The 26,996-nt window shown below is 44.0% G+C and overlaps 1 protein-coding gene across 2 annotated transcripts in view; it reads right to left on the minus strand.

Moving 5' to 3' along the window:
• Window positions 1-26,996, minus strand: part of LOC143353362 (uncharacterized) — a 487,736-nt gene that overhangs the window by 256,917 nt on the left and 203,823 nt on the right. For both annotated transcript variants that reach the window (XM_076786626.1, XM_076786625.1), the window contains one exon: window positions 24,582-24,747. In XM_076786626.1, coding sequence (XP_076642741.1) covers window positions 24,582-24,747 — 166 coding nt within the window. The remainder of the gene's footprint in view (window positions 1-24,581; window positions 24,748-26,996) is intronic.

Raw genomic sequence — 26,996 nt, forward strand, 5'->3', positions numbered from 1 at the left:
CCGATCTACGTTTCGACCTCTTCTACTTCGGTATCATTACTGGTTCGGTCTTCTGACTCGTGTAGGAATGCTTTCTCAGCATCCCCGTTCGACCGTTCTCCCGCGTTTGCCATTGCACCTGAGCCGCACACCTGTACGAGAGATAGTCGCCGATTCCATCCTCGATTGGATACGATTTCTAGAGGTCGCGTACTTCATCCGCGATCCCATTCGACGCGTTTCTTGTACGCGGTACCGGTATCATCCTCAAACTATCTCTACCATTTTTATAACGGAATTTATCCGAACAGAGCTCGGCAATAACGCTAAACCTTCGCAGACGAGAATTTCTTTTAGGTCGTTGCACATGGAATGACCGATTTCGGAATGCAAATTTTATCAAGTGTTTTGATCAAGAAATACTATTATAATCTACAAGTTTATGTAGATTATGTATATACAACTTTACATTTATTTCAACATCGGTCAACGTGGCCGACGTGTATTCTGTGTATGTGAGCGAAAAAATAAATATATTGATGGCAATATTGTGTGATGGTTGGTCAAAATGTGGTAGTAAGTAAACGCACTAGTGGTCAATGACTGTGGATCTTTATCCGTTTATAACAGAATTGAGTATATAAAATTTGAAATTGTAGGAAAATTTTTAAAATTTCAAACGTCAATATACTACTTTTCAACTATTACAATTAGCAAATGAAGAAATAACATTCTACTTGGTTTCCATTTGTTGTAATCGATGCAGACAATTTTTATTTTGCACGAAGAGCCGCAGTCTAATGATAGAAAAAGCTCAAAAATAGAGACGATGATCTAATAAACGAGGAAGGTGCACAACCAAAAAATTCAATATGTAGTATAATCGAGAAACTTGTCATTTTTTTACAAAATATGACGATTACAATGATGGTTACTTTATTCTATAAGTTTTATCGAGAGCAAATTACGTTCGGACGTTTCCTCATACTTTCCTCAGGATGCTGAAGCCTGTATCGAAGTCTCATGCTCTGTGGAAAAAATAGAAATGTGTACTGATCTTCTGTCTCATTAGACGCGTTTCTTTCCAACGACAGAAATGCTTCTTTCAAAATTGAAAATGTTGACAAATTGGAAAATTTCGATCCGTATAAAACAGTCGAATCTTAAAAAATCCAGGTGGTGAAACACGTGAGAAGTTTGAATATTTGAAAAATTGTCGAATCATGAATATTGGAAAGGCAGAAAAATGTAAAACTTCGAATATTAAAATACCGGGAAATCTGAATATTTGAATATTGAAAAATTATGGAATCTCTAAAAATGCGACAATTTGAAATTCGGAACTCTGAAAATTTGAATAGACGAAATTCGAATCGTTGATTCGTGCACAGAAATATTTAGACCTTCGGAAACGTGACCATGGAAGTCCCGCCTCTTACCTCTTTAATGCAATCGTCCAAAATAACGCAACGTCTCAAGCTCGCTCGAGCCCGCGTTGACGCCGAAATGATTCTGCTTAGCGCTTTCGCCGGTCGTCATTCAGTGGCGTGTTCTGAAACCTCGGCAATTACCGCGGAACGCGAAAGACAGCAGGCCGGTGATTATTACAGGGTGCATCGTGTAATGCTCGCGGAGCATGGGGTTATCGCAATACGCGGCGGACCAGAAGAGAATGAAAAAACCGGTGCGCGCGGGTACGTGACAATGCATCGTCATTACCATCTCGCCGGGCTCGCAAATTATACTTTCCGAAAGGGCCGGCGATCTTTCTCACCTCACGCGTTCATTTTTCAAGGCCGTGACAGAAGGCAGGACGCGTGCTCGCCTTGTCGGGCCGAGTCGGGCTGAGGCGGGCCGAGGCGGGCCGAGTCGAGTCGAGTCGAGTCGCGCGGATCACCAATTTTCCGCGGCTTTAGCCGGCTTAATGCCCGGTGTAAGCAGGTGCCAGCGGATACAAAACGGGCCCCGTTTAGCTTGTCTGCCACGTCCTACGTGAAGGCACCGCGATAATACGTTTATTACGATAGGCAATTTACGATACACCGCGCGCCAGCCAGCCAGCCAGCCAGCCAGCCAGCATCCCCCGTTCGTCCCTTCTCTTTCGACGGGTCCGTAGCATCGCGAATAACGCGCGTCGATCATCAGGGTCCTTCTTCCGAGCATAATGCAACGTGTCGACGCACTTCCTCCTGCGGGCCGATCGACGAGATGCGATCCGATGCTTCGCGATGCATTGCGATGCGATGCGATGAGATCCGGCCGCATACGCAACGTCATTACACGCCGGTTTAACGGCCGGGCCCCGGCCGCGCTGCGCCTTGATTATGATCTCACTGTTGTCCACGATCCGAACGGCTAATGCGCTAACGGTTGCCCTAACTCCGACCATACCGCGGAATTGAATTAGAGGCCGCGATCCCCGCGACCAACTTGCTACACGCTCGAGGTTGTGCGCCATGTTCGATCGCTTGTGACATGTGTAGGTCGTTTGACTCGTTTCAATAGGTTTCTCAACCCGTCTCAATTATTATTCTAACAAAGCATTGGCTAGGTAGTACCACCTGGCGAGGGTAAAATCTGTATATACTTCTTTCAGATGATTATCCGTATCATAAACTTGTTTCAATACTTTTGTCAACCCGTCTGTATCTAACAATGCATTCGGCTGGATAGTTCGACCGCATAGAGAGAAATGTTCCTGTCTTTGCAGGAACATACAAAAATCGTCAAAATCATCCAACTGGCGAGGGTAAAATCTGTATACTTCTTTCAGATGATTATCCGCATCATAAACTTGTTTCAATACTTTTGTCAACCCGTCTGTATCTAACAGTGCATTCGGCTGGATAGTTCGACCGCATAGAGAGAAATGTTCCTGTCTTTGCAGGAACATACAAAAATCGTCAAAATCATCCAACTGGCGAGGGTAAAATCTGTATACTTCTTTCAGATGATTATCCGCATCATAAACTTGTTTCAATACTTTTGTCAACCCGTCTGTATCTAACAGTGCATTCGGCTGGATAGTTCGACCGCATAGAGAGAAATGGTCCTGTCTTTGCAGGAACATACAAAAATCATCCACCTGGCGAGGGTAAAACCTCCATACTTCTGTCAGCTGATTATCTGTATTATCTGTAATTAAGTCATCCTTGATATCCCGGTCCAATGGGTAACACTGTGCCCAGTAAGATAAAGGGAAATGGGTGGGGATTTACATGAATTTACCAATGTCTACCGCAGGATGTTCACCTTGCGCGGGTGATATCTTCTATGAGATGATCATCCGTATCATACAGTCATCCCTAAAATCCTTATCGGACCAATTGCAACCCGTAGGGCGCAGAAGGCGTCTCGACGAGCCGAACGGGCGTGGAGTTACCGCGACCCGGCCGCGATACAAATTGACAAGGATCTAGCGCGGCTAACCTTGAGCCGGCAGCATTATTTATCGAATTAAGCGCCGGGGGAACGGTAGAGTGGGTAGAGACGGCCGGGACGTATCGTCCAGACGAGAAAACGGTCCGAGGCCGATGCTGGAAGGTGGATGCTGGTGCTAGTGGGGGCGTGCGATAGTTCAAGTCGTGAGCGGGCAGCCCCGCCCGACACGACCGCGGAGCATCTCCGTTCTGACCCCCGCTGACTTAGCGCGGGGCCTTAGCCGAGGGGGCCCTCCACCAACCCCCCGTCCCGTCTACCACCCCATCGCCGCGGTCCCACGAGGTCCAGAGACGACCTCCGTCTCCCTTCCTCTTTCTTTATTTCCCTGTCGAACCTCGATCCTCTTCCGTCCCGCGGCTCGCTCGGGTCCCGGGGGCCCACTGAGAAGGCCCCATGGCTCTCTCGTCTTCTCCCGAGGCCGGTACCCCCGATCCTCTTTTCTCGAGTTCAAGTCTCGCTCGCTCTCCCGGTCGCGTTTGCGAGTCAGCTTGCGGCTCGAGCCACCCCACCCTGGGGCCTTAGCGTTACGCCAAGGGCACCGTGTGCTCTCGGGCCCCGTTCCAACGAGCCTCGCCGGGGCCCCCCTTCTGCTTCTAGGGTGGGGATCCACCACGGACGCGGCTCCTTTCCACCTCTCCGAGCCGTGGTCGACGCTAGAGCCGATCGACGAAGGAACAGAGGAGGGGGATGGGGAAGAAGCAGCAAAAGCAGAAGAAGAAGAAGAAGAAGAGGAAGGAGATGGAGGAGGAGGAGGAGGAGGAAGGCAGTGATAAGTGTGGGAAGGGCAGGTTGCATAAGGTCTAATATTATGCAAGCGCACACAGGCCTGAATGCGTTAGATCCCTTGGGTCCTGGCATCCCCCACCACCGGAGCACCGCGTCGAGATACTCTACACGGCGTACACGCAGAACATAAGGCCCCGGGTACAAGGGAACGGTTCTCCTGAACGTCAGGGTTCAGGGTTTGCCGGTGCACGTACGTACGGATTCGCGTGGCCGTGTGCGAGCCCTCATCCTCCCCTCTTCTCTCTTTCTCTCTTCTAGCCTCTGTGTTTGCATCCGTGTGTATACCTTTACCCTACCTGCATAGAAATCGCAGGAGCGTTGAACCCAGGAAGTGGCCATGAAATAGTCATTCCTGAAAGGTTAACTCTCCTACCGCATCTCGCGGGGGCCCTGGGGTCGAGCCTGAAAGTCCGGAAAGTCCGCGGACGCTGTGGACCAACGGGAGAGACGGATGAGAGATGCGAGTGGGTCGACGGAGCGGATGAGAAACGGGGGACAAGGCTGGGAAGAAGAACCCGGGAGGGGACTCAGGGAAACCGTGGTCATTCTCCGACGTTTAGGCTACCCTACCCTGTGGGACCTGCCGGCTGATTGTTCCCCATCGGTCGGGGAGTCGGTGGGATACCTTATGGCTACCGCGTTTCATACGATGGGGAACTAGGTTCATCAATTATGCAAATTTTACGCGAATGTCCAATTGTTCTACGTCAGTGAGATAGACACTGGTCATCGTGTACACGGGATATTAAGACCGATTTGGGACTGACAGACGATTCAGCTCGTCAAGCTCGAAAGCTCCAGTTGCAGCGCGAAAGGTCTATTCAATTGTGCACATCAGTTGGGTAGACCTTTATCACCATATATAACTGCTACGTTTCAATTGACAGACTGCAGAAGTAGATTCGTCAAGTACGCAAATTTCAGGTGCATCGCAAACGTTCCATTGCTAGATCAGTAGCGGTTTCTGGGGTAGACGTCGGTGGAACAGACCATGTATACAGACCTCTCAGATTCGATTGCTGAAGGACTGAATTTATCAAACTCGAAAACTCTAGATGCCGAACGAAGGCTTGCCGAATTGTTTCGCGTTAGTTAGATGAACATTTGTCACCGCGCAACTACTATGTTCCACGGTGACAGACTGCAGGACTAGATGCATCAAATACGCAAATTCCAGGTGCATGACAAAGGGTTCAATTGTTCCGTATCAGTAGGATAGACGTTGGGTCTCCGTATACGGGTTCCATGTCCCGACTGACAGAAGATTAGATTCATCGGGTACGCTAACTCCAGATCGGTCTTGAAGGCCTGTCCAATTGTTTCGTATCAGTTAAGAGACATTGGTCAGCGTATAGAGGATCACGGCTATATATATATACCCGGTATATCAACGTGTATAGAGTGTCTCAATTAGCATGATTTATGAGAAGTGTTTCCATTATTTTCTCCGACCCCTGTACGCACGTTTCAATGGTCTAACTGGAGCACTACATTCATCACCCATGCTAATTTCAGATAGAAAAGTCTAATTCACCCACACCATTAAAGTAGACATTGATGACCAGATTTTTATGCAAAATCGTTCCCATTAATTCCGAAACATAGGAAGCAAATAGGAATTTGTTTCTCTCTTCAGCGGTTTTATGAAGCGCTTAAGTAGTGTTTTCTTGTCATAAACGCACGAAGTCTACCGACGACGGTACAGCAGATTTCAACAGAGAGATGCCTAGATCCACCAGGTAACCCAAGGTGGCCAGCCTCCTCCATTCAAGAATCTGCGTGAACCTTGATCCACTTACAGCTGAACAGAGCCGGCCGGGACAGTTAATCTCTCATTCTTCCAAAAGCCGGTTCATCATCCATCAATCTCGCCGTCGATCGGTATCTGGATAGAGACAAAGTAAATCAATGACTCGTTCCCACGGGCGAACTATAACCTGTCGATCTTCGAATCAGGAGGTCGAGGGATCGAGCGAAACGTCGAACGTGTCAAAATTTGATCAGGTTGAACGGTTCGACCGGACGAACCGAGAAGACCGCGTGTAGACCGACTGCCTTGGTCTCTCTCTCTCTCTCTCTCTCTCTCTCTCTCTCTCTCTCTCTCTTTCTCTCTATCCTCGCCTCTCCTCTCTCCCCTCTACCAGGCGTGCACGACGTGGCTACGTCGAGTACCTACGGAGGAGTAGTACCGGGGTACCCTGGAGGCCACGAAGGTCACAGGGCTAAGGCACTTCTCACGCCCCCACCATGTCGGAGAGGAGCACCCCACTTAGACGGACTGTACGTACATACCTTAACGCGGCCGATTAGTATACGTGCTTAATTACCGGTAACGTGCGTGCATGACGCTGGGTATCGATCATACCATGCGAGCCGCCCGGAAGGGAGAAGGGACTTGGCGACGACTATACTTCCTGGAGTCGCTATGCCGCGCGATTTTTCACATTTTTATCACCTGGATCGAGGATACTTAGCGTCGCAGATAGTTATCATACACAGCGTAACGTATTGAGGAACATTTTGCTTTGGGGAGCACCGCTCACCGCAAATATAATATTTTTTTTCTTCTATAAATTGTGAAAAATATCCAGAGAGTCCAGCACTGTAAAAGAGCGAGGGTACGCGGCACCGTCCCAGTTTCCCGTCTCCGCGAACAAAGAGAGTCAACGGTGCAATCGATTCAAGGACGCAGCGTCGATCGCGGTGCACAAATAAATCTCGACTATACACCTGATCTGGTCTGGAAAGATCAACGATCTTGGCGACCGGCGTTCGATCCTCGAAATGTCAGCCGACCCATCGATTCTCTAATAGAGTGAGCAGAGGCGGGCTTTAAAGTATACGATGGGGGACATAATGTCAAGGGAACCGTCGGCGCTGTTGTGTGTACACACGCAGCGATAGGAAAACTGGCGGTTAAATGGTTCCGGGTTGAAGATGCGCCGAGTACGTCGCGTCCGATAGACAGTTTTTCGAACATTCTTTTCGCTCCTTTCCCTTCGAGCGTCTAGACTAATCAATCGAGAGGAGCCTTTCTACATCCGGGGGCACGTCAAGGATTTCGACGGTGTGCTCGATACAGGTTATATCATCATTTTTGCCACGGGTATCAACCTCTCCGCGCCAATAATCGATTGGTCCATAGCTCTTCCTGACAGTTCAATCCTGCGTGATTTTATTGGAAGTGTGTCGCTACCGGCCTACTAAAATCCTATCTTCATTAGGCTTTTTGCTGGCGATTTTTAAGATGACAGGCACTTCGGTTACTAGCTGCTTACAGTTCTTTCCTCTAGGAGAATTTTTATGGCGATGGAACCGTAGGATCGAACGATTAAGTATTTACAGGTACGTACTGTATTGTAAAATGAAAATTTGTTGGAGTTTTATTGTGAGCTGTACTTGCGCGTGCATCTTTATAGTTGAAATTATTGTAGGAGAGCAGGTCTGAACTTTTTATTCGAGCGGTGGCAGGCTCGGCGTCGTCGATTGAGGAACGTTAAGTAGATAGTGACATCATGGCCAGACAAGTGGCTCGATCATAAACTACCGAGATAGGTTCGTTCCTTAAACCTTCAATTCTTATGCTTATGCAATAAGACTAATCTACAGGGTGTGGTCTTGTATAAGTAGTACTTTGTATGCAATTTTTTCGAAGTGTGTTCAACATACATAATTTTATAAACCCTGAAAAGAATTAAAATGTTTCTTGCAACATATCTGTCCACTGACTCCAATTGCGTAGAAAATATATTTTACGTTACTACCAGACTGCGGATTTTATGCATTTATGACAAACATAAGGAGCAACACAAAACAGTGAAAGCATTAGAAGAATTTGAAAATATTATTATTTTTTTAAATTACTATTGTACCCATGAAGAGAGGAAACGAATTTGTATTTTGCTCCAGGTTGTTACAATTGAGGTAGACAAGTCTAATTAATTATTACAACCGTTTTCAAAGTTCATAATCTACCGAAGAATGAGAAAATTTCCAGGGCAAACAACGTGCACAGTTAATCGAACAGATCCTAACAGGGATTTTCAAGCTAATTTATCCGACTAATTGCTATCGTGCGCAGAGTTCTCAGCATCGCGTTGGAGACAATATCGCGTCCGTAATGGGTTCTTCATGGGAGAAGAAGCTCCCAAGGTCAGCCCGCGTTTGAACCTTGTAGATCGAAAGGGCATTTTCTAATTTTTTGTTTCCTCGAAGGTCTCCGAATAATTTCACGGAGCGGAGGCGACGCAATTAGGTTCACGAAACGAGAAGAAGAGTCGGCGGAGGTTCTTAGGAGAAGGCGCGTTTCCACCGCGGCTTACACAAGTCGTCGGGTTTAGGCACTCGAAAAGAGTCGGCGAAGGTGCTCGGGGAAGGGCACGGGGTGGGAGGATGAAGAAGAGAGGAGGAGGAGGAGGAGGAGGAGGTTGGACACGAAGAAGGAACGGTACCGACCGTTTACACCGTGACGAGGACGAAAACGTGGCGCAACGGAACGTTGGCGTTATGTAAAAGCGTAAAACGACTTAAAGATTCGCCTCACGCTCTGCCCTGGCTAAGAAGCTCTCCTCTCTCGACGCTCCTCTCTCCAATGCGCCCCCCCCCCCCCTCTCTCTCGCTCCCTTCATCTTTTCGACGGTCTTTTCACCTCCGACGAACTTTTATTCATTTCCGGGACTCGCCGCTCTGAGAACTTCCACGAGGAACCGGTGGATCATGTATTAATAGACTGCGAATCTTTATGCAAATTAAAAACTTTTCGCTTCGGAAACCAAATAGAAATTTTAACTGATACTAAATAGAAACTAAATACAAAGAAGCAGAAGCCAAATTTCATACTTCTTTTATTTAATGATCTTGCTAAGCCGTAGCTAATACGTTATCAAATTCTTTTAACATGTCCACTGTTTTAAATTCCACATATTCATTTTCGTCATAAATCCATGAAATTTTCGGTTTATCCATCGTTGATCCATCGATAGTCGTGATAAAAATTAATAGGTGAAAAACTGTTAAATCAGAGAAATTTAGGAATATCATATTATACTAATTTCATCTTATTAAGATCAATTAATGAATTGGTCCATTTTCATGCAATCTAGACTTCTTAGGAAAATTTATTTTGTATAAAGATTTGCGGTTAATCAGTCTACGAGCTTTTAAAAAATTAAAAAAAAAATTATATTTCTAACCTGGATTGTTGGAAAATGAGTTGGAGTTGATTCGATGATATTTGAAATGCGACAATGACTATAATTTTGTTGTTCTTTCAATTATGTTTATATGAATGTAAAATTCGGTCTTCAAAATTTGAAAATTTTATTGCGGAAGTCTGAGATGCTGGTAAAATAGTATTTACTGCAGCTGGCCTTGTTTTGATCGATGCAGCCTGAATTTAAACAGGAACTAGAGATCGCATAATTTTCGCACGTTGCTCGGAGATGTTAGAAGCTGATGGCAAATATCACGTGCCCGACACGTTCCCCATTACTTATTGTTGCGCGTAATTCGATGCATTACATTTATTAGAGTCCGCGGTGTGTATACATGCTCGATTTAATGATGATCTTACCGGGCAGGATGAAATTGAGTTCATAAGACTAATAATAGCTTGGACACACACCGGCGGTAATGCGCTTTTTGTCGACCACCAGGAGAAAACAAATGTGATCATGTCATCATCTACTCGCATCGACAGACCCGTACTCCCTCGGAGGCGTATCTCGCGTACAATCAAACCACGAAGTAAAAAACTCCGAGTCCCATTTGGAGGAGTCAAGGTGAGCTTGATATTATCGGAGAGAGAATATAAAAAGAAGACAGGAGAGATAACAGGTGTTTCGGTTCGGTATCGACTCAAAAAATCAATTGGATTACTCGGTCGTTTCTGTGGTCAATTATCAAAATGTTCGAAGCTCCTAGGCATCGTCGACAATGAGTTACAACCTGAAAAGAATGATTGATTCGTCCATCAATTTGGATCACCATTATTGAAATTTATTGGACGGTCTTAATATTGATTAGCAATTAGGATTTTCTTCCAATTTATAAGGGGAACTGGCCTCGATGCGTACACTTGACACAGGGTCCGTTCATGCCGGATTTTTCACTTATGGTCGAACATAAACGCCGTCCGTTCTTTGTCCGGCGCAATTATTTGCAATTATTTACATCGCCAATGAAGTATTGCGGAGCAGTTGAAACACCTCTTCACGCATTCGCATAAGCTCACAACAGAGGTGAAAGACAGAAATCGATTGAGAGTGCAAATTAATTGGTTTCATTACACGTTCACGTAATTACACGTTCATTGCACATTCATGACACGATTTACGCGATCCGCGGGCATTCTATCATCAGCTTAACGGTCGATATCACCGGAAAATCCTCTACACCGATGGGTCGATTTAGACCCGGGTATTAGTCTTCTTCCAACCGTTTTCTTCCTTGGTTTCTTACGATGCGCCAAGTTTTATGGTTGCTCCTTCCTAACTGATCGTTACACTGTGCAGCTTCGCGCAAACATTTTTATGGGGTTATCTACGGGAGTTGAAACCCATCATATTAGCCTACGAGTGTTGGACGTGTATGTGGGTTTTGCAAATCGGTCGTATGACGTTTCAGAAGTTTATCATTTTTCGAGGACGTACCGTGTTTCGAAGTACGTAATGATCGTAGCGACACAAACACCAAAAATGACAAAATTTTTGCGGGTATTGTTAAAATTAATTTAAAACGTAAGGATAAATGCATTTGCTTGTTCTTAACATTAGATTTACGGAACACTGAAAGTGACTATTTCACATTTCTTTATAAAAGCAACACAAGATTACATCTATCCAAATTTTTAACCAATTTTTTTTTGTTATAACATATACTATATTATATGCTTATAACTAGACAGCGGATTTTATGCATTTATGACAAAAATGGGTGGGTGTAATTCGAAACAATGAAAATATTAGAAGCATTTAAAAATACTGTTATATTATTTTCGACCTATTAAACATATTAGGAAAGAAAATAAATTTCTATTTCACTCCAGTTTGTTGAAAATTGGTAAGAAAATTTTTGTTTTGCATAAAGATCCGCTGTCTACTTATAACATATAATTCCCCGTGGATGCACCTTTACATTCCCAGTAATCACAAATTAAAAATAGTAGAACCTGTCGTTTTAACGGGTGTCGTAAATCTAGCGCTGATTCTGCGTTATATCATTTTGTTCGGTAGACTTCGCAGAACGGTTCACTATAAAATCAGGTCGGTAGCAGTCGCCGGTACTTCACAAAAACGACTACAAACCTAAAAGTCTGTTGAAGAACGACGAGTCCCCACTCGAACAACCACAATGTCTGCCGGAAGTTGGCAGACCAAATATGTGTCGAAGAGTGAAATCGAAGTCGGACAATTGGCAGGATGAAGAAAGAACCGAGAAGAAGAAAGAGAGAATAGGTGGGGGAGGCCTTTATCCGAGTTATCTGCTGACAGTGTCGACGCGCGAGGGCCGCAGCTCGGGTCTGCACAATCACTTACGGCCGGTCTGATTCGAACTATTGCCGGCGGATAGAGAGAGAGAGAGAGAGAGAGAGAGAGAGAGAGAGAGAGAGAGAAGGAGAGCGGCGATAATCGGTGTGCTCGTGGAACACTGAATCAGCCCGTTGTATGCTCTCGCGTATATACGCGTACCCCGCGAAGAATCTAAGATCCTATCGTGAAATGCTTCGAGCGCGATATGACCACCGCCTATTGCTACTCGTCTTACCTCCGAGCCTCTCTCCCTCTCTCTCACCCTCTCTCTCTCCCTCTCTCTATCTCTCTCTCTCTCTCTATTATCGTTTCGCCATTCAGCCGAGGATTTATCTCGATCGACGGTACATGGCCGCGGTGTGCTCCCTGGACCACGCGATAAGGCCCCATTATTGTAGCCGTAATTGTCGCTAATAAAACCGCGACACTTCTGAATACGCTCGACTTTTTCCCCCAGCGGGACTTTTCGAAAATCGCGCGACCAGCATTGATAACAACACCCGGAGATATGGGATTTATCCCAGAAAAATAGGTTCGGTTTTTCTCCTCCGATTCCCGTCCGGATGTCTCGTTACGTCTCGTTTATAAGTGTCTTGAAAGCCAGCCTTATCGTCCCGAGGAAAAATGTCTGAATCTGAATTCTTCAATCACGTACAACACGACTAAATCAAAAATTGATGGGTTCGTTCAATTCTTCCTTCCGACCCAATTACTGTGACAATTACTTTGCCTATATTAACCCATTAACTGCCAAATTTTAGAATGAAAGAATGAAACTAAACCGTCAGGCGTACCAAATATATTTCCGGCGCCGAGTGGTGTACGTAAAATTGCAAAATCCCCAAATGGGGATCGTGGCAGCTAATGAGTTAATTACACTTATTTTTAAAGCATGATGAATATTAAAAAAGAGATATTAAATTATGTTCATTTTTATTATTCTTTGTGCTTTACAAATAAATATAATTGATATACAGTAATGGGCACCCCCACAGTAATTGGGTCCCTAATACTGTACCAACAGCACGACATTACTGACATCTGAAATTGAAAATTAGTCTGCAACAAATCGTTTCGCCCATTTTCTTTTATCTCCAATCCCAACAGCCGTATTCAGCTACTCTTTCTTCGTCGACTGGTGCAATACAGATTTTCCAGAGCCGCTTCAATAAATACGGCGCCCGTAAATCGAACGTTAAATATTAAAGTATCGATCGTTGGACGTGTGTTTTCCGCCGTGGGCGTGGACAGATAAATTTTCGCGAGAAACAGGTCCCGTTGTCCACGGTTCAGAGGCACGAAAGGAAACCGTGTGGTTGCGCAAGCGAGCGTTTGCGTTGATGAGAAATGGCGCCACATCACGGGCCCCATTTAGACAAACTGATTGTCTCTGACATCTACAAATCCTGGCCGGGCCGCTACTACAAGATTTTATCATCGGATCGGGCCCTCAGTCACCGATAATCGTTTTACCATTCGCCAACGATTTATCTCGATGCTCGCGGTACACGCCACCGCGCTGGCTCTACTGTTCGCGATAAGGAAAAGCTATGATAACAAGCCATTATTTGCTGGGGCAACAACAGCGTCACGCTGCGACTAGACGGTTTGCACGTGTTTCACCTGTTTGTTTAACTACTGCCGATCGGTTGCAAGAAGCTGTCGCGCGGTTCTCTGTTATCTGCGCGACCGGTTGTCGAGGAGCGCGTAGGACGTCTCCGAGAACTGCGGTTTCTTTGCTGGACACGATCTATCCCGATTCCCCGGTGTGTAACGCACTCGAATTTTATCATCTAATGCACTCCCGGCAATAATGGGCGACCCGCGGCGAGCGCTGGGAAACGTTGCGACAAGTTATTTCGTTGTCTGTGCAATTTATTCGCGAGTGCAACGCAATTTTTAGAGTGTTACTGGATGTAATACATTTCTTGAAATGTTCATTTTCCTTGCAAGAATATTTTTATATATCTCATAGTCGATCGATGTGTAAAAATACCATTTTATATATTTTTATTACCTTCCCCATTTCACGAATAAAATTTTTTAACAGGCGCTTACACTCTGTTCTCAATAATGTGCTCTTGATTTTAAAGATAATGTCATTTCACGACTCAGTGACCTCAATAAAGACTGGTATTCGCAGTCAAGCTGAAGCTCGAAAATATTGTATTTAACACTAAACCTACCACGGTCAAAATGACCGGTTCTATATTTTACAATTATTGAAACTATAAAAATTCGTTTAGGGAAAATAGTAGAATAAATTTCCTCGTCCAAGCATTTATTATATTGAAAATTACGGATAATCTCAACAAATTTAGGGTTGCCATTTTTACAAAGCAATATTTACCAGATACTGTTAATGCTTGGTAGGTTTAATGTTAAAGTGTCTTTGTTGACTCGAAGTTTTAAACATTGTACAAGAATCACAGAAATCCTGTGAAATGATCATTTTCAGATTAACAGAAACATAATAAACAGAGCAAATAAAAATGTCTTCGACCCATTCGTATCTGCGAGATCCGAAAGTTTTAATATATTTTTTAGCAGGCTAAAAATCAGCTTTTTTGTTATTTTCTGGTTGCGCGGACATGTTGTATCGCTGACGTGTGTCTTGGGGGGAACAAAACGCGATTTTAGCGCATCTCAGAATTAACAAGCATCGTTTACGTCGCGTTTGAGCGGCACGTCCGTCGCAAAATAGTTTCTCAGCCTAAAAGGTCGCCGAGCGTCGGTGATTCCGTCGTTTTCTCTTCAAAGACAAAAAGATTACGCCGGACCGTTAATACGGTTACGCATTATCTAGATTGCTACCCGTCGGCTTCCGCCGGCCGAGAAACAGCCGCGAGTAATTAATCAAAGACAATCAAACTCTGGGAGCGTCGGCTTAGGCCGACTCCCAACAAACGGTACGCTATCCGTCATCTTCTCTCCGTTAAAACTCGCGGGGGAGAGAAAAAAATGAACAAGAAGGAGAGGAGGCGAGGTGGAAGAAGGAGAAAATGATCGAGGAGAAGACAGAAGCGCCCGCGTTCCGTTCCCGGATGTGAATTACGAGAAAAGCTCGCCTGTCTGCCGATCTGACGGCTACTTTCTTCGGAAATTTGCACAAAATAGGTCGGAACGAGCCAAAAATATCTTCATCGAATTATACTAATTTTCTCCAAAAATTCTGCTCGAATATTCCTGAATGAAGTTGCAATTTCTGGAAACTTGGAGTCTTCTAACAATGTCTTACCACTCGTTACGATTAGTAGAACGTTCCACAAACATTTGTGTTAAAATTTAATGCTGGTAAATGTTCTTGAATTTTCAGTCTTTTCTTTTTATATTTTTTGGAATGTCCCCGATCTTGCGCCTTCCTAGTGCGCGTGCGTGGCTCTTTAATGAATAAGGTGGACGCGACAGACTCGGAGAATCGCTTTGGTTCCAGTGACGGTGTTTTCCTTAATTATTCACCGGGCGTAGACAATACATGCGTCTTCCGCGGCTCCGCCCCGTAATTACGCTAATAATATTAATTGCCGTGAAATTGTACCATTGTTGGCGGCAAGCTTGTACAGTTCGTTCAACGTCTCCTCAAGTTCAGGCGCGCGTGTGTACACCGGTGAGCAAATATAATAGTATACTCTGGACGTGGGATATCATTTTGGTGAATCTTTTCTCTGGGTTCAATGCCGATCGTAGTTCTACTGGGTGTCCCAGAAATGTACTTCCTTCAAAAGGATGATTCCCAAGGTCATTTGAAGAAACTTTTTCCTTTGCGAAAATGTTCTCCGCGGCTTCGTTCAGGAGTTATTAACGAAAAACCCGGACCAATCAGGGCGCGGCAACAGCGGACGGATTGCGACAGGTGGCGCTGAGCGCGGCGTTAGCATTGGCCGAGCCGGAATCCGTCCGCTGTATCCGCGCTCTGATTGGTCCGCCTTTTTCGTTAATAACTCCTCAACGAAGCCGCGGAGAACATTTTCGCAAAGGAAAAAGTTTCTTTAAGTAACATTAGGATTCCCTATCATTGAAGTACAACATTTTTGAGACACCCTGTATACTGTGTAACAAGAACGATTACTTTGTGCTATAATTTTCTGTGCAAGAACATTCATTAAGAATTTCTGCATATCTTTCCTTCTAATTCCTTATTAGTAATCAGAGTCCGATAATAAGTACATTTCCGGCTCTTGTATCGGCAAAATGGTGTGCATTGATGAATCAGACGAGATGGGATATGTGTTCGCAGGATTATATTCGAAGTGAATAGCCTCTATGACCATGAGTCAAATATTTACTTCTCGCTATGGATAAAATCAGACATTTTATATCGCATGCAGACAATAGATAACGCCGTCTAAGGACCTTGATCTATACAAGATCTTTCCACATCGCGAGCACAAGAAGAATCGAGGCGAGCGAAGGCAAATCGGTCGAAGACACAGCGTTTCGAAACGGAGGGGGAGCGAATTCGAGAACGAAAGTATTCCGCTTTTTGGGATCACGTTGCGACACGGTACAGACTCGTGGGATCGTATTGTGACTGTGCTGAATTTAAAAAAAATGCCAACTAAAAGTCCCATTTTTGTAAGCAGCGAGCGATAAATCACTTCGCAAAACGCAAACGCTAAAATTCTTCTAGATTTAATCGCATCGGGATTGTTTTAACCTTAACAATTCGCCTTTAGCTTTGATACCAATATCATTTATTAACAAACATCTGAAATTGATCAACGTGGTCAGTTAAATAGAATAATCGATAATGTTCTACACACAAACTGAAACATTACGATGTCGCGTTCAGCCAACGTACTTGATAAGATGCAATAGCGAATGAAATTGTTGTAGTAATGAAGAATGTCTGATCGAACGTATCTCATTGTAGTCAGACTGTGTGACGACACTGAGTATCATAAAGCAATTATAAGATTCGAAAGTACCCTTTGTCTTTGAACACAATGCTGAGAATGATAAAACAATGAAAAAATTTCAAAGTAGTCATCACGTTTAAGCATCATAACATTGATAAAACAGTTTAAAAATGCGAGAATAAACTTTGATACTGCACATGAGTCCGAGCACGATAAACTATTAAAATGTTCAACATTGAACTTCGATCATAATGAACAATGATACAACAATCTAATAGTCCAGTGCAAACTGACGACAAAGACGCAGACGCAATGAAAGTATTCAAAATGGCCGGCAGTGATCTATATTTTTCAAAATAAACAAAGATTCTATGGAGTGTCTCCTGAGAGATTAAATCTATATTAAGAAAAGTGTGGTTTACAAAAGTAGTTTAGCACAAAGAAGCGCATAATGTGACATAGATAATTTCTGAGAATTTTTTTAAATGGCACCGTATATTTTTATACCCGTAGCATCGCAGCGAGTGACGAGACGAGTTCAACGACATGCTCTACTAACCGTAACACCTTGTACACCACATTTTGTCAAACGCTTCCTGCACGCAAGCTACGATAAGAACAAAACAAAGTATGCTAAATAAACGGAAGAAAAAGAATGAGTTCATCTCGACAGGTGGACTCGTGAGAACTGCCGGTGTCCAGGACGTCGGAAAAAATATCGGCTAGAAGCCGCGGTTTTCGTGGATAGGAAGCGATCAATCACCTCGAGCTGATGGCAACCTAACCGCCGAAACCCTCTAATTGAATCCTGCGCCGGTTCACGAGGTTTTTCGCCGGCTTCGATGGAAACTCACCTTCCCGTGATCGTTACGAGCTTTATCGTCCCCGCGTGAAGCGAAATCGTAGCACGAAAAAGAGCAATTAAGGACGTCGGATTCTAAAGAGCTAAGGAGGTAGGGGGGACTGGGAAAAGGGGGGAATTTATGGGGATTTTTTTCCCCGTGCTGGCTGATGGCCGAGTCATTAACTGTTGACTTTCTAGCGTGTTGGCCGTACAATCTCGTAAAACTTGACGACCACATTAGCGTGGCCGGGTCGTTGTTACGCCTCGCGGCTTTCATCGGGTGGGGCGGGGAGGGGAGGGGGGCCTTTGACTCCCTTTTTCGAAACGTGAACGCCGCTGAATAAAGGAAGCTTGTCACGCGTTCGCTCGTCCCACGGGTCTAGAAGTGACGTCACTGATTTCGATAAGTAGTCGCCGATGGGGGGCCAAGAAAGAGGGGGGCGTTCGAGGGGGCGAACGCGCGAAAGTGATCCCGCCTCGTAATACATCGCGCATAAACGATCGGAGTGAAATTAGAAATTTTTTTTGCCGAAGGTCGACGCACCTCCCAGAAAGGCGTCATTGTTGTGGTCGCGGACCTTGGGCGAAAACGTGACATTTTCCGTCCTGGAAGTGGCCCAAATTGGCCCCTGAAAGGAGGCTTCCTATCTGCACGCTATTCATTGCTATTCTACCAATTAGCACACGGGGTGCTATACAATGTAGATTTGTACAAGCATCGATTATTTGAGAACTTATTTTGAATAGAATCCAAAAAGAATCTAAAATCGTCGAGTTTTAAATCCGGTGGATTAAACTTCATTTAACCTGCGCCGCTAATGCGTTATTAATGCATTCGACTGCAGTTATGACCTTGCAATTAAATATTCGCGCGTATATTCGTTGAAATGATTATCAACGCAACCGCGGTGAATAAAAATTAATTGCTCCGAGCAATGGCAACCTTTACGCCGATTATCAAGAAACATCTTGTTTGTGCATTCCGCAGTGGTCTTTAGCGTTTCTCAGCACGTTTAATGCAGATCTCTGTGTTAGTAACCTCGTTAGCAACTTCCTACGTGCAGTTAACGCGATATTAATATACAGGGTGTGGCCGCGATACTGACAGCGGACGTGAAGCAATTTCCCATGCGAGAGAAAAAAGAAAAGAAATAGAAAACACACAAGGAAGCATTTTGTATGAACTTATTCGATCATTTGTCAGAACGTGTCCGTCCATTAACGTTGGCTTTGACCAGACGCCGCTGAAAATCTGCTTGAGATAACCGATCGACCACGGAAACTCATCTTCATGACTTACCTTGCCTTTTTCTAGTAGTATTACCAGCACACTTTCTATACCACTTTCACCGCATTACTCATTCATAAAATCACCCGAAGCGGCTAAACTTTGCACCCTCGCTCACCACTTTCAATCACGAGTTTTACGGACTCTGTAACTTGCTCCTAACGCCTTTCCCTATTTGTTCCACGGAGAAACAATTACAACTTCTGTGTCGGTAATAATTTCCGACAAGAAACAAACTATTTTTATTTACGATTTTTACCAACATTTATTTAAATGGCTATGGTATATTACTAATTAGAGACTGTATCGTCAACGAGAGAAATAGAATTTTATTTCAACCGAAAAGAATCACAAGAACGCAAGATATTAATTATCTCATTTATACAAAATTAAAACAAAATAAAAATAAAGCAAAATTAAATGATCCACGCACAATTCAGTGCAAAATTAATAAATAACATTCACCTGAAAGCTTCACCGAAGCTAGTCCAATCTACTGAAGCAATCTACTATAGCAAACCAGCAATTTTAAAAACATTTTTCCACATACACACAGCTACTGTTGACAGCGTCTTTCTCCATGTCCAATTCTAAATGTCCAGACAATGCGAACGCGTGAAATATAACTCATGGCAACTCGTAGACTCTCGGCAGACCACTGTATTGCCGCAACGTTGTTTCAATCGCAACAGCGTAATGGGACGATGAAAATTAATGGAATTCGGAGCTGTCGCGGCGTCGGAACGTTCTTTTCTCAAGGTGTTCGATTTTTCGTTGCGTCAACAGGCCTCCGGACATCCCGAACGTATACGACTGTGCGACTCGCGTCCGAAGTCAGCCGGTCGATCGACTATCCGAGGCTTTTGCGCGCGTATATGGTATCCACGCACGATCGGAATTTTCCGATAGCCACCAACCGGCGATTTATGAACGCGCGAGGAAACGGACGCGAGCCGTTATACAAGGCCTCGGCTCTCTGGAAAGGGGAGGCTCGACGTTCAAAGTCGTTGTTCAATATCTGCCTCTATTAGATCGCCGCCGGATATCGCTGACAGCTTCTGACTTGGAGACAATAGCGTCACGGAGATCCCGGGGGCTATTATCGGAAAAACCGATGCCCCCTCCCCTCCCCCCTTTCCCGCTGCGAGACACACTTTGGCGAAGGGAGCTTTGAACTCGCGAAAACGTAGCGAAAAGCGGCCATTATTCCTGCTAAAAAAGCTGGAAAGCTCGACGCGGTCACAACGTGGACGTATTTACCGTTTTCTGTCAGTGGTTGGCGTTTAATGAGCTGCTTTTGTAGCTAGTGTAGGCGCTTAAAATTCATTATTTGTAATAAGTAGTCTGCTGATTTTATGCATTTGTGACAAAAATCAGTAAGCACAATTTTAAGCAGTGGACATATTCAAAATAATTAAAAGAAGAAAGAAATTTTTATCTGGCACCTGTGCCTTCCAATCAATGGAAATATTTTTTATTTTCTATACAGATCCGTAATCTAGTAATAAGTAATTGTGGAATCTCCGAAAATCTGTATTAAATATATTCAATAGTATATCGATCGTTTGACACGATTGTCATCTGAGAATTGATTTTTAGATTATTATAAGAAAATGAAGGATATAGTACGAACTATTAAATGATAAAATACGAAGAAACTGCAAGGCATATTCGCATACAGTTATTCATTCGATTTTTATTTTTAAAAAGTCGTTGTAAATAGATGAAGTTCAGCAAAATCCACGAAAACATGACAAAAATCCTAGGAAGCCTGCACTCGAAATAAGAGAAAAGGTGTCTGAAAATTCGGCCACAGCGCCGGCATTTTGTACACCGAGGATATCGAAAAAAATATTTCGGCAGCTACAAAGGTCCGCACAATGAATCCCCAGTGGAAATTTCTCGATGCAATCTTCCCGGACGCCGGGAAAAATCGTCGAAGATATTCCACTCGAGCCACCGAGGTAAAGTGGCCCGGCTACCCGATTCGCCAGCGTTGTCCGCAGCGTATGGCAGTCGATTTCCGTTTGGCCCGTAAACCGGCATAACGCGTCCCCCAATATCCGGTCAATACCGAAACGCTGAAAATCTGTATCGGATGGCAACGTTCTGCGCGCCATTCATCGCCGGTTGGATCCAATAACGGGGGTTATAGAGGGTTGTATAGCTGTCGAAGACGCTCGGCTGTCCTCCGGCTGGCAAATTGCCAATTCGCCGGGCCGATTCGCAGCAGAAAAATGTCCGCGCGGCGACGAGCAGGACTTCGCGACGAGTCCCGGTGACTGTACGACAACGATGCCCCGGGGCAAGGACTACGGGTTGCGACCCCAATCGCATTCGGACTCGCAGTTTGCGCAGGTGTGCGTGGTCATTAATCCAGAAATGGAAGTGAATGCGGGTCCAAATGCTGGCCGGCGCGCTGCTCGACGGTCCCCCCTTAACGTCCCCCTCTGTCTTCAGCCCCCTCTGTCTTTGCCCCCCTTTTTCTTGAGCCGTAAGAAATGTTTATGTACCCACCTCAACGCTAACTTTACGAAGCAATAAAAATGACTTTTTTACATAGAAATAAATGTCTTTATCCAAAATTTTTGGCCATTCTTTTTACAATGTATAGGTACCCAAAGAAATAAATTTCTTGAATATTTCCTCGTGAATGCATCGTTACGATCTGAATAATCTAAAATATTAGAACCCGTCGACCGAGAACCGAGAAAATATAAATGGGCGACGCTTATGATGACTGATTTCCAGTTTTCTAAATAAATAAATAATAAGCCAATAACTGTTAATTGGGTATATGTACTTGAAGGGTTAAATTGATTTTGCACGAAGTTAAAGTTTCGACGATTCTGGACCACGGTTCGTCTGCCTCGAGCCCCCCTCCCCCCCCCCCCCCGCTTTTCGACGACTTTTTTCACCCGGTCGTGATCCGGACAATAAAAAAGGGGCGTGGCTCGTGCCCCACGACCAAAACGATTTCACGAGCGAGAACGGGTCCGTGTTCCGCTGGTACTTTACGCGAGAAACGACTTTTTACCCGGGCCGCTACGAAACTGGTAGTTCTCTCCCGTGGCCATTAAGGCCTCTTAAACGCGTCCGCGACCGCTGACGCGGTCCGCCGTCACGGCTGATCACTATAGTTCGGGCGAAACGCACCTCTTCGAAACGCGCCGCAGCGAATTTTTCCCGTCTCTCCCTCGTTCCCCGGGCATTGTTAACGGGCATGCTCGCTGCACTTTTAAGTAGAAAGTGATTCACCGCCTCGTGCCGAAGGTTTATCGTTATTTTATTTGCCGATCCTCGCCGCTTTCAAGAAAGAACCGGGAGTGTTAAGATAGGAACCATCGGGAATTACCAGTTCTTGTAATAAACGTTTCAGCGGGCCCCGATGTGTTGCACTTTGCGCCGGGGGTTTTCGTGTTATTGCTATTCTATATTTAACGGAGTCCTCTCCCGTGTAAAACGCACCGTGGCGCATGATTTTGTATGTTTCAATCGGTTGGTGGCATATTCTGTCTTCCATAATCATTATTAACTCTTCGTTCTTCCGAGGGGAGAGATAAAAAATCGCATATTCAGTTACAAAATCGATCACGGAGTTTTTAATATAATAAATAATCATTTTTACCTTCCATTTGCAGCTTGAAGTATAACAAATGAACAGGACTTTCTAACAAACCCAGTAGCTGTCGTTGCTCACAATTTGGTATTGTGTTGTTATTATTAGACTGGGGATTTTCGTGCAAAATACAATATTGTCTACACTGGAATCGAACTAGTGGAAAAAGTTCTAGGGGTCAGAATAGGATCGCATAACTTTCGCCAGGGGCGACCTGGGTAACGATAGGGGGCGTTGGCGTCCTCGGGGCGGTTCTGTGACATTTATCCGTGGCCGATCGAGCGGCTAATCGGTAGCGTTCCATGAGGCAAGGCCGCAACCTATCGACTAGCCTTGGCTGGTCCGTAAAACGCGTTCGTTGCGACGCACACGCAGTCGGTTTTCCATAGAATGGCCGGGGTCGGTGGGCTCGTCCGCGAACGGTATGCAGAAAAACTCCGAACATAATTAACCCATAAAGCAAACGCAATCGGCGGTGATCTCCGCCGAGGTTTACCCATAAGCGAGCGAGACCGGCCACTTTCGAGCCGCATGCGGCCGCGAACGCACCTGTACACGCAGGACGGATACGCGCGTGCACCAATGCTTAGGTATAGCAATAGCAATAGCCGATATGCGGTCGCCTTCGACTTAGGTTCATAATGTAGAATTGTACCGGCTCGCGGACGATGGAATTTTAAGCGCGCCTCTAGAACGCACCGTCTACGCGCCGGATTATTGCGATCAGGCGTTAAAAGCGGCTAAAGATCTTCTACGCGATCGACGATATTTCATTATGGTAATTGAATGGTTATTCACCGATCAGTGCGATCACACTGTGTACTATGTACTTTCAATCGCGAGCTGCGTTTCAAGTGTTTTCAGTGATATAAGCTCCTTTTAACGCTTTTAGTGATCCTTTTAATTCGTTTAGCACCATTTGTTAAAATGATTGAGTCGAATGTCCTCGGATTTTAATTTAATGTTCCTAAATGATCGTACTGTGTCTCGTTTTCTTGGATTGTTCGCACTTGGATTGTTGTGCTTTTATTTTAATTATGGAGCTGTAGTTTATGTCTTGAGAACACTTTTTCAAATGGCTTCAGTGTTAATAGCTATTTTTGTGACTGATGAAGTGTCGTTAAAATGACACTGTGTAGGCTTGGTTGACGAAATGAGTGATTACTGCAGTGATTTACAGTAACTTTTTCCTTTGCGAAAATATTCTCCGCGGCTCCGTTAAGGAGTTATTAACGAAAAACGCGGACCAATCAGAGCGCGGCTACAGCGGACGGATTCCGGCTCGGCCAATACCAACGCCCCGCTCAGCGCCACCTGTCGCCGAGTCGCAATCCGTCCGCTGTTGCTGCGCCCTGATTGGTCCGCGTTTTCCGTTAATAACTCCTCGACGAAGCCGCGGAGAACATTTTCGCAAAGGAAAAAGTTGCTTCAAATTATCTCAGGGATCACCCCTTCCAGGGAAATACAACATTTTAGGGACACCCTGTAAACTTGTAATTATGATAAGAATGTGCCATCAAAGGTGGCCAGAATGTCGAAATGTTAAGTAAACTTTTTCTCTCTCCGAAAAGATCCACTAATTGGAGATTAAATATTTATGCTACGCAAACGTGTCGTTTGAATCATCTCGAAATATCAAGGATGAAGGTGGCACCATAAAATAAAAGAATACTTCGGAATGTAGAATTGTCACTTTGTTAGCGGAACGACAGAGCGCCACCGGCTTGTGCAACATTGCCGCAACATTAATATCCGTTAATTGTCGTATAAAGCGAGCGTATGATTAGCGAATCGCGATGTAGAAATAATTGTTTTACCCGCTGACTAACGGCGGACTGCTAATGACAGGCCGCGACGAAACGCAAGGTTGCAGAGATACTACTTTCTTGCGGATAGCTCTTTAGCGGGATGATCATTTCGCAGCGGGTAACGCCGTTCGCGAATCTGTGAAAGTGAACGTCCGAGGACTCCGTCCGGTCGATTATAAAGTACGAACGTTATCCGAGTAAGCTGGATACTTCTGGTGAAGCATGTGTCGGCTGAGAGAGTCTCGTCGTTATTAATACAGCGCGCGGTATAGAATGATTTACACGCTTTTAACCTTTCGAAAATAGAAATTTGCAGAGTCGATTTTCAAGAGGGTATTCGCGTTCGCGGTTTTCCTCTTTTTTCTTTTTGTAGGAAAAAGGATTGGAATCGTTAAAGTCGTGCGGTTGCATCGTTAAATTTTACTCACCGGTAGAAATGGAGAGTGGCGGCGGCGTGGGCGTTGTCGAAGGTGAAGGGATTCTTCTAGCAGCGGCGGTAATTATAGCCGCTGGACTGTACCGAGGCACCTGCAACACCACTGGAGTTTTCACGGACAGGTCCACTGGTTCCAGCTGCACCGGCGGTCCCGCCGCCTGCAACGAACAATTTGTGCAACCGTTAATCCGGAGCATCGATCACGCATCTTCCGCGCGCGGTGCACTCCCGCTGCAGCCCTCGAAATTTTCACAACGATACTATGCCCATTATATCCATTATTTGCAAAGAATTTGTTTTGCCTTTGGTTCTGTACCGATCGTTGAAGAGGAAACGCGTATTCTTTTACAGTTTTCGGTAAAGCAGCCTCTATTCAAAATGTTCTAAAAAGTATAATTTCTTTTACAACCCCGTAATAAAATGAATCATGTTCGTCATTGCATACTTTTTCATTTTCAAGCGGGATTTAACACTTTGACTGCCCAACTAAAAACCTCATAAATTCCATAAAATCAAAGTAAGTTATTTAATGAAATAAAAACTGAAAAGAATTAAATGTATGATATTGAGTAGTCCTCCAACTTTCTTGCATTTTATAAATCCTAATCTTTGGTACAATGAATATATTAGCGTGAAAATTCATTGTAAAACCTGGACAAATAATTCCGTCACCCACATATGGGAGACATGGCAGTCAACGTGTTAATGCAACGGTAACAACAAAGAAAATTTGCGATGTTTATGGAGATGTATTGAAGGTCAACAAGTATAAATAAAAACTTGAATTTACTACAAAGTTTGTTTTAGATTTCAAAATAATCGATTACTTATGGGTCCCCCTAATATAAACTAACTACAGGTAACTACAGAAAATATTCGCCTTTGTCACAGGCGCACATTCAGAATTCAACATTCTAGTACGGAAGTTTTCTGCGAATATCTCGGAAATTTGTAATTTCTTGCAATTTTACGGAACTGGTATTTTAATGGAATAACATGCAGCAGGTACTAAAAGCTTGGGGGCAATGGTAAAGTTTAGCGAAATTGTTAAAGCAAAGGTTACAGCACAATTTTTATTATTGAAGATTTTCTCTCTACAAATAATTGCACTTAAGGTTCTAATCCTGTGAGACGTGAAGACCGGATATGCGATGTGTTTCTTATGACGTTGCGCGTATTGAAGTGAAATATTGTTGAATATTAGCAGCTAATATTACCAGTAATATGTCTGCGTTAACGATATTTAATAAACTGTGCGCCGAGGGAAATTCAACTGCGAGCTCTTCAGCAAAATAGATTTCAGCTTTTCTCCTTATGGTTTTCGTTAGGCTACTTATACTCTTGATGCACTCTCAGCTCGCTATACTCGGCGCACGTCGCTCTCATAACGCACTGGTTGGTCTCAAGAACATACTTATCTGCACACGCGTATACATTCACGTGACACAAGTTATTTGCGTAACTTGATAAATGCACACTGTACTAAAAAATTCTTTTGCATGAACGTCAAGTGCTGTTAAAAAAATGTGCACTTCTTCAACCAGCTTTTTACGTCTCTTTTTCACGTTCAAAAATGTCTTGCTAATCTTCAAATATTGCGTTCGTTTTGAAGCGCAACATGTAGAAGTTATCACTAGACTGCGGAACATTATGTAAACATCCGAGAACATAAAATACGATAGTATTTACTACGATTTTTATGTATTTTGGATCTACAAAAGCTATTCCCACTAAAAATAAAACTCCATGTCATTCCACTTCCTTAAAATTTGTCTACAAAAATTGACAATTCCACAGACATCCGCAAGTCTAGTTACCAAAATATTTAGTTTCAAGGCTACACATTAATTTCTCCTATCAACAGCAATAAAGCAATTGACCTGGTAAAAAATTGAAATACCGAAGTTAGAGCTGATAAAAACAAACAGTAAATGTATTTATATATTTTGTTAACAGTCATTACCACAGGCTGCAACTCCTACTGACTGTTATAGCAGCTTTATGTCAACGTAAATCAAATTTGACAGGTAATTTTAATAGACTCATAACGAAGCTAAAAACAGCACAAATCTTTTTATCACCGACCATAATCAGAATTCTCATATTTTTATATACGATATTTTCGGTTGCTTTATTGAGTTTTGAATCGAAGGTAGCGCCATCTTAATTGCAGTAGATTCAGTCACGAAAACATGTTTCCAAAATTTTCAGAGAATGTTCTCAATTTTCAGATTTTTTTTTACAGAAAATATGTGTTCAGTTCCCCATTCATAATATTATATAAAAAGACGACACTTAAAATGAGTCCAAGCTTTGAGTATAATACAATTTCGTTCCAAACCCCATTTAAATACAGTGATGAAATATTTCTACAAATAATAAATAAATAAATAAACGCGTTGAGGAT

Source organism: Halictus rubicundus, chromosome 4 (assembly GCF_050948215.1).
Source record: "Halictus rubicundus isolate RS-2024b chromosome 4, iyHalRubi1_principal, whole genome shotgun sequence".
Taxonomy (NCBI): Eukaryota; Metazoa; Arthropoda; class Insecta; order Hymenoptera; family Halictidae; genus Halictus; species Halictus rubicundus.